The 11943-nt window shown below is 33.6% G+C and overlaps 2 protein-coding genes across 3 annotated transcripts; one reads left to right on the top strand and one right to left on the bottom strand.

The window, feature by feature from the left end:
• The first annotated feature begins 365 nt into the window (after nucleotides 1-365).
• arl2bp (ADP-ribosylation factor-like 2 binding protein) lies at nucleotides 366-4421 on the top strand. Its single transcript, XM_079873737.1, has 7 exons — nucleotides 366-501; nucleotides 761-830; nucleotides 911-972; nucleotides 1235-1341; nucleotides 1436-1521; nucleotides 3132-3228; nucleotides 3435-4421. Exons 1-7 carry the CDS (start codon nucleotides 381-383, stop codon nucleotides 3540-3542), a joined length of 651 nt encoding a protein of 216 aa, XP_079729863.1. The 5' UTR covers nucleotides 366-380; the 3' UTR covers nucleotides 3543-4421.
• pllp (plasmolipin) lies at nucleotides 4416-9680 on the bottom strand. 2 transcript variants are annotated; one of them, XM_079873739.1, is made up of 5 exons: nucleotides 9437-9680; nucleotides 8450-8621; nucleotides 6811-6984; nucleotides 6603-6710; nucleotides 4416-5223 (listed from the first exon to the last, which is right to left on the bottom strand). In XM_079873739.1, exons 2-5 carry the CDS (start codon nucleotides 8579-8581, stop codon nucleotides 5116-5118), a joined length of 522 nt encoding a protein of 173 aa, XP_079729865.1. In that variant the 5' UTR covers nucleotides 8582-8621; nucleotides 9437-9680; the 3' UTR covers nucleotides 4416-5115. The 2 variants fall into 2 exon arrangements, with proteins under 2 accessions (XP_079729865.1, XP_079729864.1); XM_079873738.1 differs by having other exon boundaries at nucleotides 8450-8583; nucleotides 9437-9580.
• Nucleotides 9681-11943: the final 2263 nt, after the last annotated feature.

Here is an 11943-nt window from a genome sequence, read left to right as displayed (position 1 = left end):
ACATTTACATCTTCAATAAAAAAAATTGTTTAAAAAAAAAAAAGGATAGATTTTTGTTCAGTGTGTCGAAATCAGACAAAATGGCTATATTTGATGATGCCGGTTATAGGGCATGATAGCATCTAAATAGGCATGATTTCTTGTCCCTCCACAATAAGTAGGTCATTATTACAATTATTTGACCTATTTTCTGAGTGCTGCCTCTTGGTATGATCTTATCAATTTCGTTCAACTTTAAACGCGTATCACCTGACTTATCAAAATCACATTACTTAGAAAAGGCCAAACGCAACATCTAAAACCCTGTGTAATGGTCCGGAAATAGCATACCTTATTTTTCTGGTGTTGGGTTGTCCTGTGACTCAAATAGGCGGAACTATATGAAAGGAAAGTTGTTTCTACCGGAAACATTTCGAACAAGTACGCGTTCTCCCGTTGCCGTGGCAGCAGCGACTTCAGGAAGAACGTTAGGGCGATTTATGATGGATTCTCAAGAGACAGGTGATTAATTGGTTTAAAATATTCATAAACGTGCGAATTGAAAATATTCGACTGTATCTCCCGTTTGACTGTGCACTGGCGTCTTTAAAGCTTCAGTGCGTCAGCCACGCACCTGCTCCACAACCAGCTAGCTTACTGAAATCTGTCAGACTAGTTTCATGATTGCCTTCATATCTATCGCGACTGTTCGCAGGATATTTAAAATTCTAGCTGTGGATTTTGTAACGTTATTATCTCAACTTTCTTTGAAACCCTAAAGATCTGCTGAGTGGCATCGAGAACATAGTTGACATGCAGAATTTGGAAGAAGAGGACTTTGCTGTTTCAAAGTGAGTTATAAAGATTGTTTTCTGTGAAAATGCAAGTAGCTTTATCAAATTTACACATCCTTAATATTTTGTCTCTCCAGATCATCCGATGCTGATGCAGAATTTGACATGGTAATTGGGAACATCGAGGACATTATTATGGGTATTCATCTATTATTTTATTAAATCATTTATGGCCATAACTTTAAATCATTAATATAATCTAGTAGAATTCATCTTTAACAAGGGTGATTCTTACATATCTGTCAAGAACATGTCCCAATCAATTTATGTGAAAAATGTGCTTAATATAATTCATTTCTTTTCCCTCCTTTTTTATTATGTTTTTTTTTTGTTTTTTGTGTGAAATATGACCTAGTTATCATGAAATTCCCCAAGTTGTAACTTACACATTTTCTCCACAGAGGATGAATTCCAATATCTTCAGCAGTCTTTCATGGAGAAATATTACCTTGAGTTTGACGAGTCTGAGGAGAATAAGCTCAGCTATACACCTATATTTAATGAATATGTACGTGATACTTTGAGTTTTTATATCACACATTTGTGACCCTTCTTGAGATGGAAATATTAAACCGTCATTTATGATTTTTTTGCGATTTCAGATTGAAATTCTCGAAAAGCATCTGGAACAGCAGTTGGTAGAGCGAATTCCTGGATTCAACATGGATTCCTTCACCCATTCACTTAAGTATGGCGAATTCACCAGCTGTTCTAAACCCGAGTATAATATAATATATATATATATATATATATATATATATATATATATATATATATATATATATATATTCATACCATACAGATAAGAGCAACCCAGTCTAAGTCAGATGGGGGTTTCAGTCTTTTAGATGCCATGTGCCCCTAAATATGATAATGTGATGTGAGGGACCCCCATCCTAAAATTTAAAGGGCAGCTATATATTTTCAAGTGTAAAGACCCAGTTTGTACTATAAAAAATTAGATCACAAATATATGTAAAATAATATTACTTTACATCATGACTTTTTCCTATTCACAATAGTACTGGACAGATAGATGTTGTATTTATTTTTTTATTCTTTATTATTGTTGTAAATACATTATTATGTATTTATTTTGTTTTATGTTATTTTTTTATACATATATTTTTTTACACTGTTTTTGCGGCCCCCTGGACCCCAGTTTTAAAAAAACCTGGTCTAAAATGTCTTAATGTAATACACATAATTTACCACTAGATGGAGGTGTTTACATTGAAAATGATTCCTTAAAACCTCCTGAGACCCAGAAAAAAAAAGTTTTGTGAATTTAGTTTTTTTTTTCCATGTCATCACACTGTTTAGAGCACAATAAACAAATGGTAAAAAAACATTTTTGAAAAATACTATTTTATTCATACGTTATGCTATGTTCTCTGTAGTGGACGCCAGGACTAAGTTGTTTAAAAAATAAAATGACATGAAATTATATGTATAAGCAAAAACAATGGGATTTTTTTTTCAATCACCAATAATTTTTGGGGTTTCAGGATTTTTTCAACCAAAATTTGTATAAAGATTATTCTCAACTATGTTATGAAAGAAATAACGGAATTAATTGATACACCATTTTACTTTATGCAATATGTGGGTGAAATGGCCATAAATTAATATTCCCATTCAATGCAATGTATCTATACACTGTATCTAATTTGCACATTAATGTGTTCTTGGAGCAACATTTAATGAAAAAAGAAGTGTAATAATTGGAGTAATAATTGGCAACATTTTAATAATAATATCTAATATTTCATAGGAATAGTGATGTATAATTTATTTCCATATTCACTTGTTGTGTCTCACAAAATGCCTGATCAACATGATTTAAGTCCTGATGTCCTCTACAGTGGACACGTTTGAAATCAACGCCCTGTTCTGTAACAGAAAGTAATTTTTTTATTTGAAACCCCTTAACATTTTCCTGAGATGTTGTTTTATGAAATGCAATTTGAAAAGTAGTCCAATTTAAATTATAATTACAATATATTATCATATTTCCATAAGAGTGCTACATTTGATCACTAAATTAATGTCAGACATTTTTAAAGACCAAGGAGTAGTTGTTTTCATGGTGAAACATTTGGTTTCTCTGAAAAGTCCTGAATGTGCTCTTTACAGGACACCCAGGTTGTGTCATGTGACATGTATGATGTCAGAGAAATCCACTAAAATATAATGTCCACTACAGTGGACAAAAGTCAATTCTTGGGTCCCAGGAGGTTAATGGTGACTTTAACTGTTGATTTGTAATCCTTTTTTTTTTTTTTTTTTTTCAATTAGACAGCACAAAGATGAAGTGTCAGGTGACATACTTGACATGCTGCTCACTTTCACTGACTTTATGGCCTTTAAAGAGATGTTCATTGATTACAGAGCAGTAAGTAAAAAATCTGTTCTTTTCTTAAAACTTCAAAATATAGGATTTATAATGTAAAATAATGTGTATTCAGATTCTTCTACAGTTAAGAGAAAGGCTGTTCTGCTTAGTTCACTTCGGCCTACTTTTCTACTACCATGAACAAAAGCTATAAATGTGCCAGTAGTCTGTGGCAGAAACTCATTTTCCCAATCTTCTTTTTATAGGAAAAGGAGGGTAGAGGATTGGACGTTAGTACTGGACTAGTAGTGAAGTCATTAAATTCTGCTTCAGCTTCACCTCTGACCTCCAGCGTGGCCTCACAATCGAGCTGAACCATTGAAAATGGGGATTTCATGGAAATGAACTTAATCAACAATTATTTCTCCCCTTTAAAAAGATGAATATCCATTGAAAATTCCTTTCTGACAAATCCCAAAACAAACACTCATTGTTATACTAAACTGACAGATGGCAATCTTTGTTTAATTTAGGTTAATGTTTAAACGTAAAATTCAGGTTAACCATCAGCTCATTTAGTGAGACTCCTCTAACAGTATTCCCATGATCTGTCACTAAATCCACTCGGTCTGGATTAGTTCTTCATATCTTGTTTTGGCCTACAGTGCATAAACACTATCTCCGTTTCTGACCAAGTTGATGTAGAAAGTTTTAATGAGCCTCAACATCTCAAAGCTGCCATTGCATACTTTCACGCAATAACCCCTCCATTTTATTTATCATTAGATACCAAAATATTTCCTTTCACTTGACAATCAAAAAGGGCTTTTCATTAAAAAAGTATTATACAATGTGCCTGATATGACAACAGTTCTGAAAAACCCTTTTAACATTCACAAGGCTTGAAGTTTCCCCAGGTGAAATATTACATTGATAAAAAAAAAAAACAAGTTTATACAATTACCAGAAACAATGCAAATAATCTCATACAGTTTTCCATGCTTTTTAATGTGATGTTGAGTCCATGTTTTGGATTTCTCCCATATATTGTGAAAGTGAGTTTTTTTTTAAATGATACGTTTTGTTGATGTATACAGTGCAAATTTCTGCTTTTTTGCTCCCTTCTTTACATAGAATGTGTTGTTCCTACTAGATGAATGTTGTGCAATTGTGTATATTTGTTTATTATTTGTATATATAGAAATATTTGAGCCTGTGTATGGAAGAAATAAATACAAATTTTCTTTAATCATATTTTATCAAAACATTTTTATTCTCAGAATTACATTCTCAAGCATAACTGTACAATAATGCAAGAACCTCACCACTTAAATACATATTTGCTCAAGTCAGCTTGTGTATCTTACAAAACTAGTGCACTATCATTCAAAAGGTTGGGGTTGGTAAGATTTTTTTAAAAGTTTTTGAAGGAGTCTCCAATGCTCAACTAAGGAAGCATTTATTTGATCAAAAATACAATAAAAACAGTAATATTGTGGGAAAAAAATAAATAATTTAAAACAACTTTTCTATTTGAATATTCTATTTTAATTTTAAAACAGGATGTATTCCTGTGATGGCAAAGCTTCTTTTTTTTCAGGATTCTTTAATGAACAGAAAATTCAAAAGAACAGCATTTATTTGAAATAGAATTGTTTGTAACATTATAAATGTCGTCACTTTTAATCAATACTTCCGTGTTGAATAAAAGTATTCATTTATTTAAAAAAAAATAATCGTACTGACTCCAAAGCACGTGAAGGGTGATGACTCTCAGTACACACAATGTCCATGTTACAAACCATCTAGCAATTATGCTGGGCACCGCTATTCAGAAGGGTTGTCGGACGTTCCTGAAGAGGATTTTCAGCGATACCAAATCATCTGAGTATTATCCTCTTGGAAGTGTCCTCAAATGGAGTATGACAGTGTTAATCAGAGGATGGTCTACACAGGCACTGTACTCCCCGCTGCGTTTTGCCCTTCACCTCTCCAGCCCAAATAGGCAAAGTAGCTGCTAGCTGCGTATAACAGGGTCACCACTATGGCAAAGAACTGCAAGAAGAAATAAATATATGAATAAAAATGATGAAGATCTTACAAATTTTACTCAAGTATAAGATGTATGTAGTTCACAAAAGAATATATATATAAAAATATATATATATGTTCCTCCATACAATGAAAGTTAATAGGGTCCAATGTTGTTTTGGACCCCAATGACCTTTATTGTATGAGCAAACAGTTCAAAATATAGTTTGTGTTTCACAGTAGAAAGAAAGACATACAGGTTGGAAACAACATCAGTATGAGTAAATATAACAGAATTTTCATTTTTGGGTCAACTAACCCTTTAAGAACATTGAGTAAGCCGTAAAACAAGCTAAACCCCAGATATTTTACATATATGTATGTCAGCAATCATTGAGCAGATATGAAGTTTTAAAGATGCTGTAATAATTTAGAAACGTAAGCGGTTAACCTTTACACATGGAGGAGGTATAAATTGTGATTACACTCCTCCACTGTAGAGCAGTATGGGGTTGTCATGTGCTTGCTGCAAATTTTAATCTGGACTCTGGCCCATGTGTCTTTTAAAGCCCAATAAAACACTCATACTACTCTACAGAACCGTGCTTTTGAACTCATCTGACAGTTTCACATTTTTACCATCTCCTAAAAGCCTTTTATTTGATCTATAATACTGTATTGTGTATTCCATTGAGTAATGAAACATGCTTTATACAGTTAAAGTGAAGGTCTTGCTTCAGATTAGATGCTTTGGCGTAGCAATTTACATTTTTAATCAATATTTTCCAAGAAGGCTCTATCTACAGTCAACTTCCATTCAAACATTTATTTATACGATTTTTTAATGTTTTTGAAAGAAGTCTCTCAGGCTCACCAAGGCTGCATTTGTTTGATCAAAAATATTATAAAATATTGTTAAAATTCTTTTTATTTAAATAAATGTTTTTATTTTAATGTATTTTAAATGTCATGTGATAGCAAAGCTGAATTTTCAGCAGCCATTACTCCAGTCTTCAGTCACATGATCCTTCAGAAATCATTCTAATATGCTGATTTGCTGCTCAAGAAACATTTCTTATTATCAGTGGTGAAAACAGCTGTGCCGTTTAATTTTTGGGTGAAAACCATGATACATTTTTTTTCATGATTCTTTGATTATTAATTTCTTTAAAATATATATATATAAAAAAATCATACTAACCCATACTTTTAAACGGTAGTAATTTGTTAGGTCTTGACATCTGCTGACATCTGAATCACCTGACCTGTTATCAGTGGGTGCTTTACAGATACACCTTACTTTACTTTAGAAATGAGGTATGAAGTGTACAGTCAGACACACCTCTTTAAGCTCATAGTGTGTGAACGTGTGGAGTGTGCGTTCAAGAGATGTTTTCACTCACTGCAGAAGTTCCCAGATGACCATGGTAAAAATACGGAGGAACGGATGCAGCATTAGCCAAAAAGGCAGTTAGGTATAGAACAGTTGCGACTGAGTAAAACACCATGAGCTACAAGGAAGAAAGGGAGACAGCATTACAAACTTGATTTGATCAACAAAGTCTTGATTAAAATATGCTATCTCCTCCATGAGACGAGTGAGAGTCTCACCACCAAAGGCCAGGGTATTAAGGGTAGACTCTGATGAAAACTCAGCAATAGCACAACCAACAGGGCGATGCTCAAAAGCCACAGCGTCACGCTGACAATCATGACCCAGACATAAGCAGATGCAGAGGAGTATGGAGTACTGGCGATCAGCGCCCAAACCAGTAATCCAACAACCTGAACAGAGGATGATCATATGTTAAACTTCAATGACAAATACGGTCACTTAAAGGTGTAGTCCACCCAAAAAAGCATTTAAAAAAGAAAAAAAAGAAATTGTTGGTACAACAAAGTCAGTGGAGTCTAAAAACAGCACTGGACCCTATTGACTTTCTTTGTATGGGCCAAAAATCTTCTCTTGAGTTTCACAGAAGAAAGAAAGCCATACATGTTTCAAAAAGGACATAAGGGTGACTAAATGATTGCAGAATTTTCATTCTGGGGGAAATTAATCCTTTGAGTCAAGAAAACCTTTAGTTATCATTTTTAGAGTATTTTCACTAAGGATTTTCTAAACGTAAGGGTGTTATAATTAATTTAGATGACATACTATATACACGCTCTGAAACACGTGAGCTTTTAAAATGAAAGTGACGTGAGTGTGAATCATCCTGGTGATGGTCATTAGATATCTTATATTATATGATATTATTATATCATATTTAGAATTGGAAGTATTGATGTATGTCCTCAGGAATGTTTTCACAATCACAGTTATACATTTTAAAAAAAGAAATACAAGCACAGAAAATGCAAATACAGAATTTTTTTATGAACAGATGGTGTCAATGACATTCATTTGTACAATGAATATCAAAAGTTCATGATGTATTATTCATCTGATAAAGGTCTCAGATTTCAGGCTGTGTCTGACACAAGATACCAACAAACAACAACTGTGACTTGCTCCACAAAATAAAGACTAAAAACAGACACATCTCAGGTCAAATATTCACTAAAGCTCAATATTATTGCATTTATATTTACTGATTCAACAACAATTACATAAGTTATGTATTTGTATTGAGGGAAGCATTTTATTAGGGTTACGGACCCAATAATCAATGATACGATAGATAAGATAATCATCTTCTTAAATACTGATATTCAGAAATGATATTGTACAACTTAATTAGTCATTTATGTTTGCTCATAGTCAGATAAATATTTTTTTGTATGCTTTGTCTTGATAGTTACATGTTCATATGTACAGCTGAACCTAGTTTTAATGTTTCTAAATAACACAGCGACATAGATCAGTGAAACACACCTAATACAAGTACCACAATGTAAACATTACATCTACCTCTACGCAAACTCTGTGTAAGCATGCAGGACTGTGTGTGGTAATAAATCGAACACCGGCACAATATCCTAGTTGTATGAAACATTATGACCATAATCCAAAGAAAATGGGCCTGGTTAGTTTCTGTTTTATCAACCAACACCTACAACGTCTCAATATTTCTCATACTGGAAATCCCGCATTATTTTTAAAGAATGAAGAAACAGCGTAGAAAAGTGGGTGTGAGTGTATGAAGGGAGAAAGAAATCGTTTTCAAAAGCAAAAACAGAGTAAAAAACACTTCAACATAATTATGATAAAGCATGGAAAATGTAATTGACAGTTTTTCCAACTTACAATCTCAGCCAAAAGTAGAATACCAGGAATGCTCTTAATGAAGTTCATGTCAACACTCGATAGGATTCCATAACTTCTTTGAGGTTCTTGAGAGCTGGTCTGAGTGCTGACCTTACCAGGAAAATCTGCCATTTCTTCTCAGTATAAAAGAGTTGATTATATGAAAATGTCACTTTAGAAAAAAAAGAAAGCCTGAACGTGAGTGGAGACACACCAGAACAGGTAATGCAGGTGTTGTCACTACCAAGCAACCTAGTTTTCTCTCTTTCACACCCTCTCTCTCTCTCTCTCTCTCTCTCTCTCTCCCCCCATACACCTTTGCACACCTAAAATGTATTTAATATGATCATGCGGATAAATCTGTTTGAACAAAGTAATAAATAACTTCAGTAAGCATAATAAAAGTGAGAACCCTCTCCCTTCCTCTTGTAAAAAAGGAAACAGCAGACTAGCAAACAATAGAAGTTACAATTAAGGGTTAAAAAACTTAAATGGTCAGAATCATTGACAGAAGAGGATATGTTGCATGTACACAGGCATTACAAGTAAAACAAATTAACACAATTTTACACACACACACGTATATATATATATATATATATATATATATATATATATATATATATATATATATATATATATACACACACACACACACACATACCGTGTACAACACAGTATATATATGGTCATGTTGGTGGACTTTGAATGTTAAAGCTACCCAACAGCAATGCACACAAAATGCAAAATGTTGTTCCTGTAGGTATTGAATCTTATCACTTTATCAAACAAAACAAGTGAAAAAACAGTATCACTGTAGATAATGGCTACTTTTAACACTTATAACTTTCGTCATTCAAATATGAAACTGTTTATTATGTAGAATACTCTTTCCTATATACAAAATGCATTGCACTCTTTCCTTTGAAACACTTGCGTTATCTAAAAATATTTAAAAAATAATTCTTTAACATATCATCCACTAACCTGCAACGGTCATTTCTGTATTGCGCTCGTTGACTCAGTTCATTTTTAGACACTTTTCTGCGGCAGACAGATGTAAAACTTTGCTGTTGTCGTTTATTTTTGCTGGTATCTTCTCTCTGTGAGGTATGAAACAGACTTTGGTCCCTGGAGAACCATCCAGTTAACCTTTTAACAAAAAAAAAAAAATAGTTGTCAGAAGTGGGATTCGAACCCACGCCTCCAGAGGAGACTGCGACCTGAACGCAGCGCCTTAGACCGCTCGGCCATCCTGACACTCTGAACTGTGGGTAATTTTTGGCCCTCTAGTGGTGGTGACTTTATTTTTCTCATTTTTATCTTGTTTCTTTAATGTAACTGTTAAACAGAGCCATACAATTTATATTATATCCAGCAATGTATATTGTTTAGATTATTTACTATATTATAGTGATTTAGAGAGGTTTTTGTTGTCCTGTGACATCTAGGGTGGCCATTTCTATAACGCCAAAATTAAGGACATTTTGCAGGATTCAGTGAAGCCAGGATAAAAACTGAAAAATAATCCTCTAAGCAGTTACAGAAATAAACTTTTCTATTTAGATATTTTTTCACAGCCTATATTAGATAGTTTCCCCCTAAATTGTTTTTAAGAGGTATTTTTTTACATGTATAAGGGCACATTTTCTAACCTTATTAAATGTAGGCCTATGCTTTTTTCATGCTTTCTTATGCGATGAGAATAATAAGACACTATACGGCTGATAACAAATCACATAAATTTCAGTATACACAATATCCATCTTTGCAATGTATTAGTAAATGCTGAAATTAACAGTAGCCTATTGTTCTTTAACTCATTTAGTTAACTTGTGAAAACAAATGAAACCCTAAAAAGTGTCACCAATATATTTAAAACAATAATCTCAAAATTATTAGGCAATTGTAACTGCAGTGTAAATGCATCTAAATGCCACTTCAAATGTTGTGCCGTTTCTGCAGTGTAAAGATGGATTTTGTAATGTAGCCTATGTGATTTGGTATCAGCCCTATAGTGTCTTATTATTCTTATTGCATGAAAGAGCATTTTTAGCACCTTAATTTTGCCGTTATAAAAATGGCCACCCTAGATGTCACAGGACAACAAAAAAACCTCTCTAAATCACTATAATATAGTATATAATCTAAATAATATACATTGCTGGATATAATATAAATTGTATGGCTGTGTTTAACAGTTACATTAAAGAAACAATAATTACATTACTAAGAAAAATAAAGTCACCACCACTAGAGGGCCAAAAATTACCCACAGTTCAGAGTGTCAGGATGGCCGAGCGGTCTAAGGCGCTGCGTTCAGGTCGCAGTCTCCTCTGGAGGCGTGGGTTCGAATCCCACTTCTGACAAGAATGTTTTTTTTTTGGTGAAAAGGTCAGTGGTTCTCAATTCCAGTCCTCGTGACCCACTGCTCTGCACATTTTGTATGTCTCCCTTATTTAACACACCTGAACCAGATCATCAGCTCATTAGGAGAAACTCCATGAACTGAAATGAGTGTGTCAGATAAGAGAGACATACAAAATGTGCAGAGCAGTGGGTCACGAGGACTGGAATTGAGAACCACTGGAAACTGGATGGTTCTCCAGTGACCAAATACCTCACAGAGAGAAGATACCAGCAAAAATAAACGACAACAGCAAAGTTTTACATCTGTCTGCCGCAGAAAAGTGGCTACAAATGAACTGAGTCAGTGAGCACAGTACAGAAATGACCGTTGCAGGTTAGTGGATGATATGTTAAAGAATTGTTTTTTAACTGTTTAATCACGACTGGCGACGGAATCTTCCCTATTAGCTTAGCTCCTCCCTTCAGTAAACTCCGTTTTTATCTCCTTGCCAGAGCATTTAACAGCAGCATTCAAGTAAGAAATGTATTCTTATTGAAGCTAACTATAGTTATTCAATCAAAAGCAGTGAGTGAATTACTGTTTTTCTTTTGTTTGATTCATATTAGCAGCATATACAGCAGTAGGTACTGTATATTACTGCTGTCACTTTAATACACAGATCTAATATTCACATGCATTTCTTTACTTGCTTACGTTAAGGTTTACTTTCAAAACATAACAGAAACTTCATAGACACATTCTGGGGACACCTGAGACTTACATTACATCTTGTAAGAAGGGGAATAATAGGTCCCCTTTAATACTTTATGAGTTTGTAGTTAATACATGAAGAGTTATGCTTAAATATAAAATCCATTTAGAATTGAAAACTTCAATTCAAATAGGAAAACTACAAAAATATATTTATAGGACTAAAAGGAAATTCTGTCAGTGGCAAAATAGAGTCATGACGTTTACTGTAAGCATGTGGAACATTAAGGGGAGGTAAATAATATTTTTAAACAAGGTTTTAGCAATCATTTTTACATATTTTTTACTTATATCTCCATTTATATTTCTCACCGTCTCACCCACTTTTCAAATGCCTCTTGTGATGGATTTTAATTAATCAACTTTAATTAAT

This window comes from Squalius cephalus (genome assembly GCF_949319135.1).
Source record: "Squalius cephalus genome assembly, chromosome: 6".
Lineage (NCBI taxonomy): Eukaryota > Metazoa > Chordata > Actinopteri > Cypriniformes > Leuciscidae > Squalius > Squalius cephalus.
Note: the sequence above shows the minus strand (reverse complement) of the source record. Positions and strands in the feature narration are given on the sequence as shown.

Coding starts and splice junctions, on each gene's coding strand:
- pllp (XM_079873738.1), bottom strand. Junction 6,985..8,449: donor TTCTACTTTTGGCTGAGATT/GTAAGTTGGAAA, acceptor TCCTCTGTTCAG/GTTGTTGGATTACTGGTTTG. Junction 6,711..6,810: donor TAATACCCTGGCCTTTGGTG/GTGAGACTCTCA, acceptor TCTTCCTTGTAG/CTCATGGTGTTTTACTCAGT.
- arl2bp (XM_079873737.1), top strand. CDS start 381: ATGAAAGGAAAGTTGTTTCTACCGGAAACATTTCGAACAAGTACGCGT. Junction 1,342..1,435: donor CACCTATATTTAATGAATAT/GTACGTGATACT, acceptor TTGCGATTTCAG/ATTGAAATTCTCGAAAAGCA. Junction 3,229..3,434: donor TGTTCATTGATTACAGAGCA/GTAAGTAAAAAA, acceptor TTCTTTTTATAG/GAAAAGGAGGGTAGAGGATT.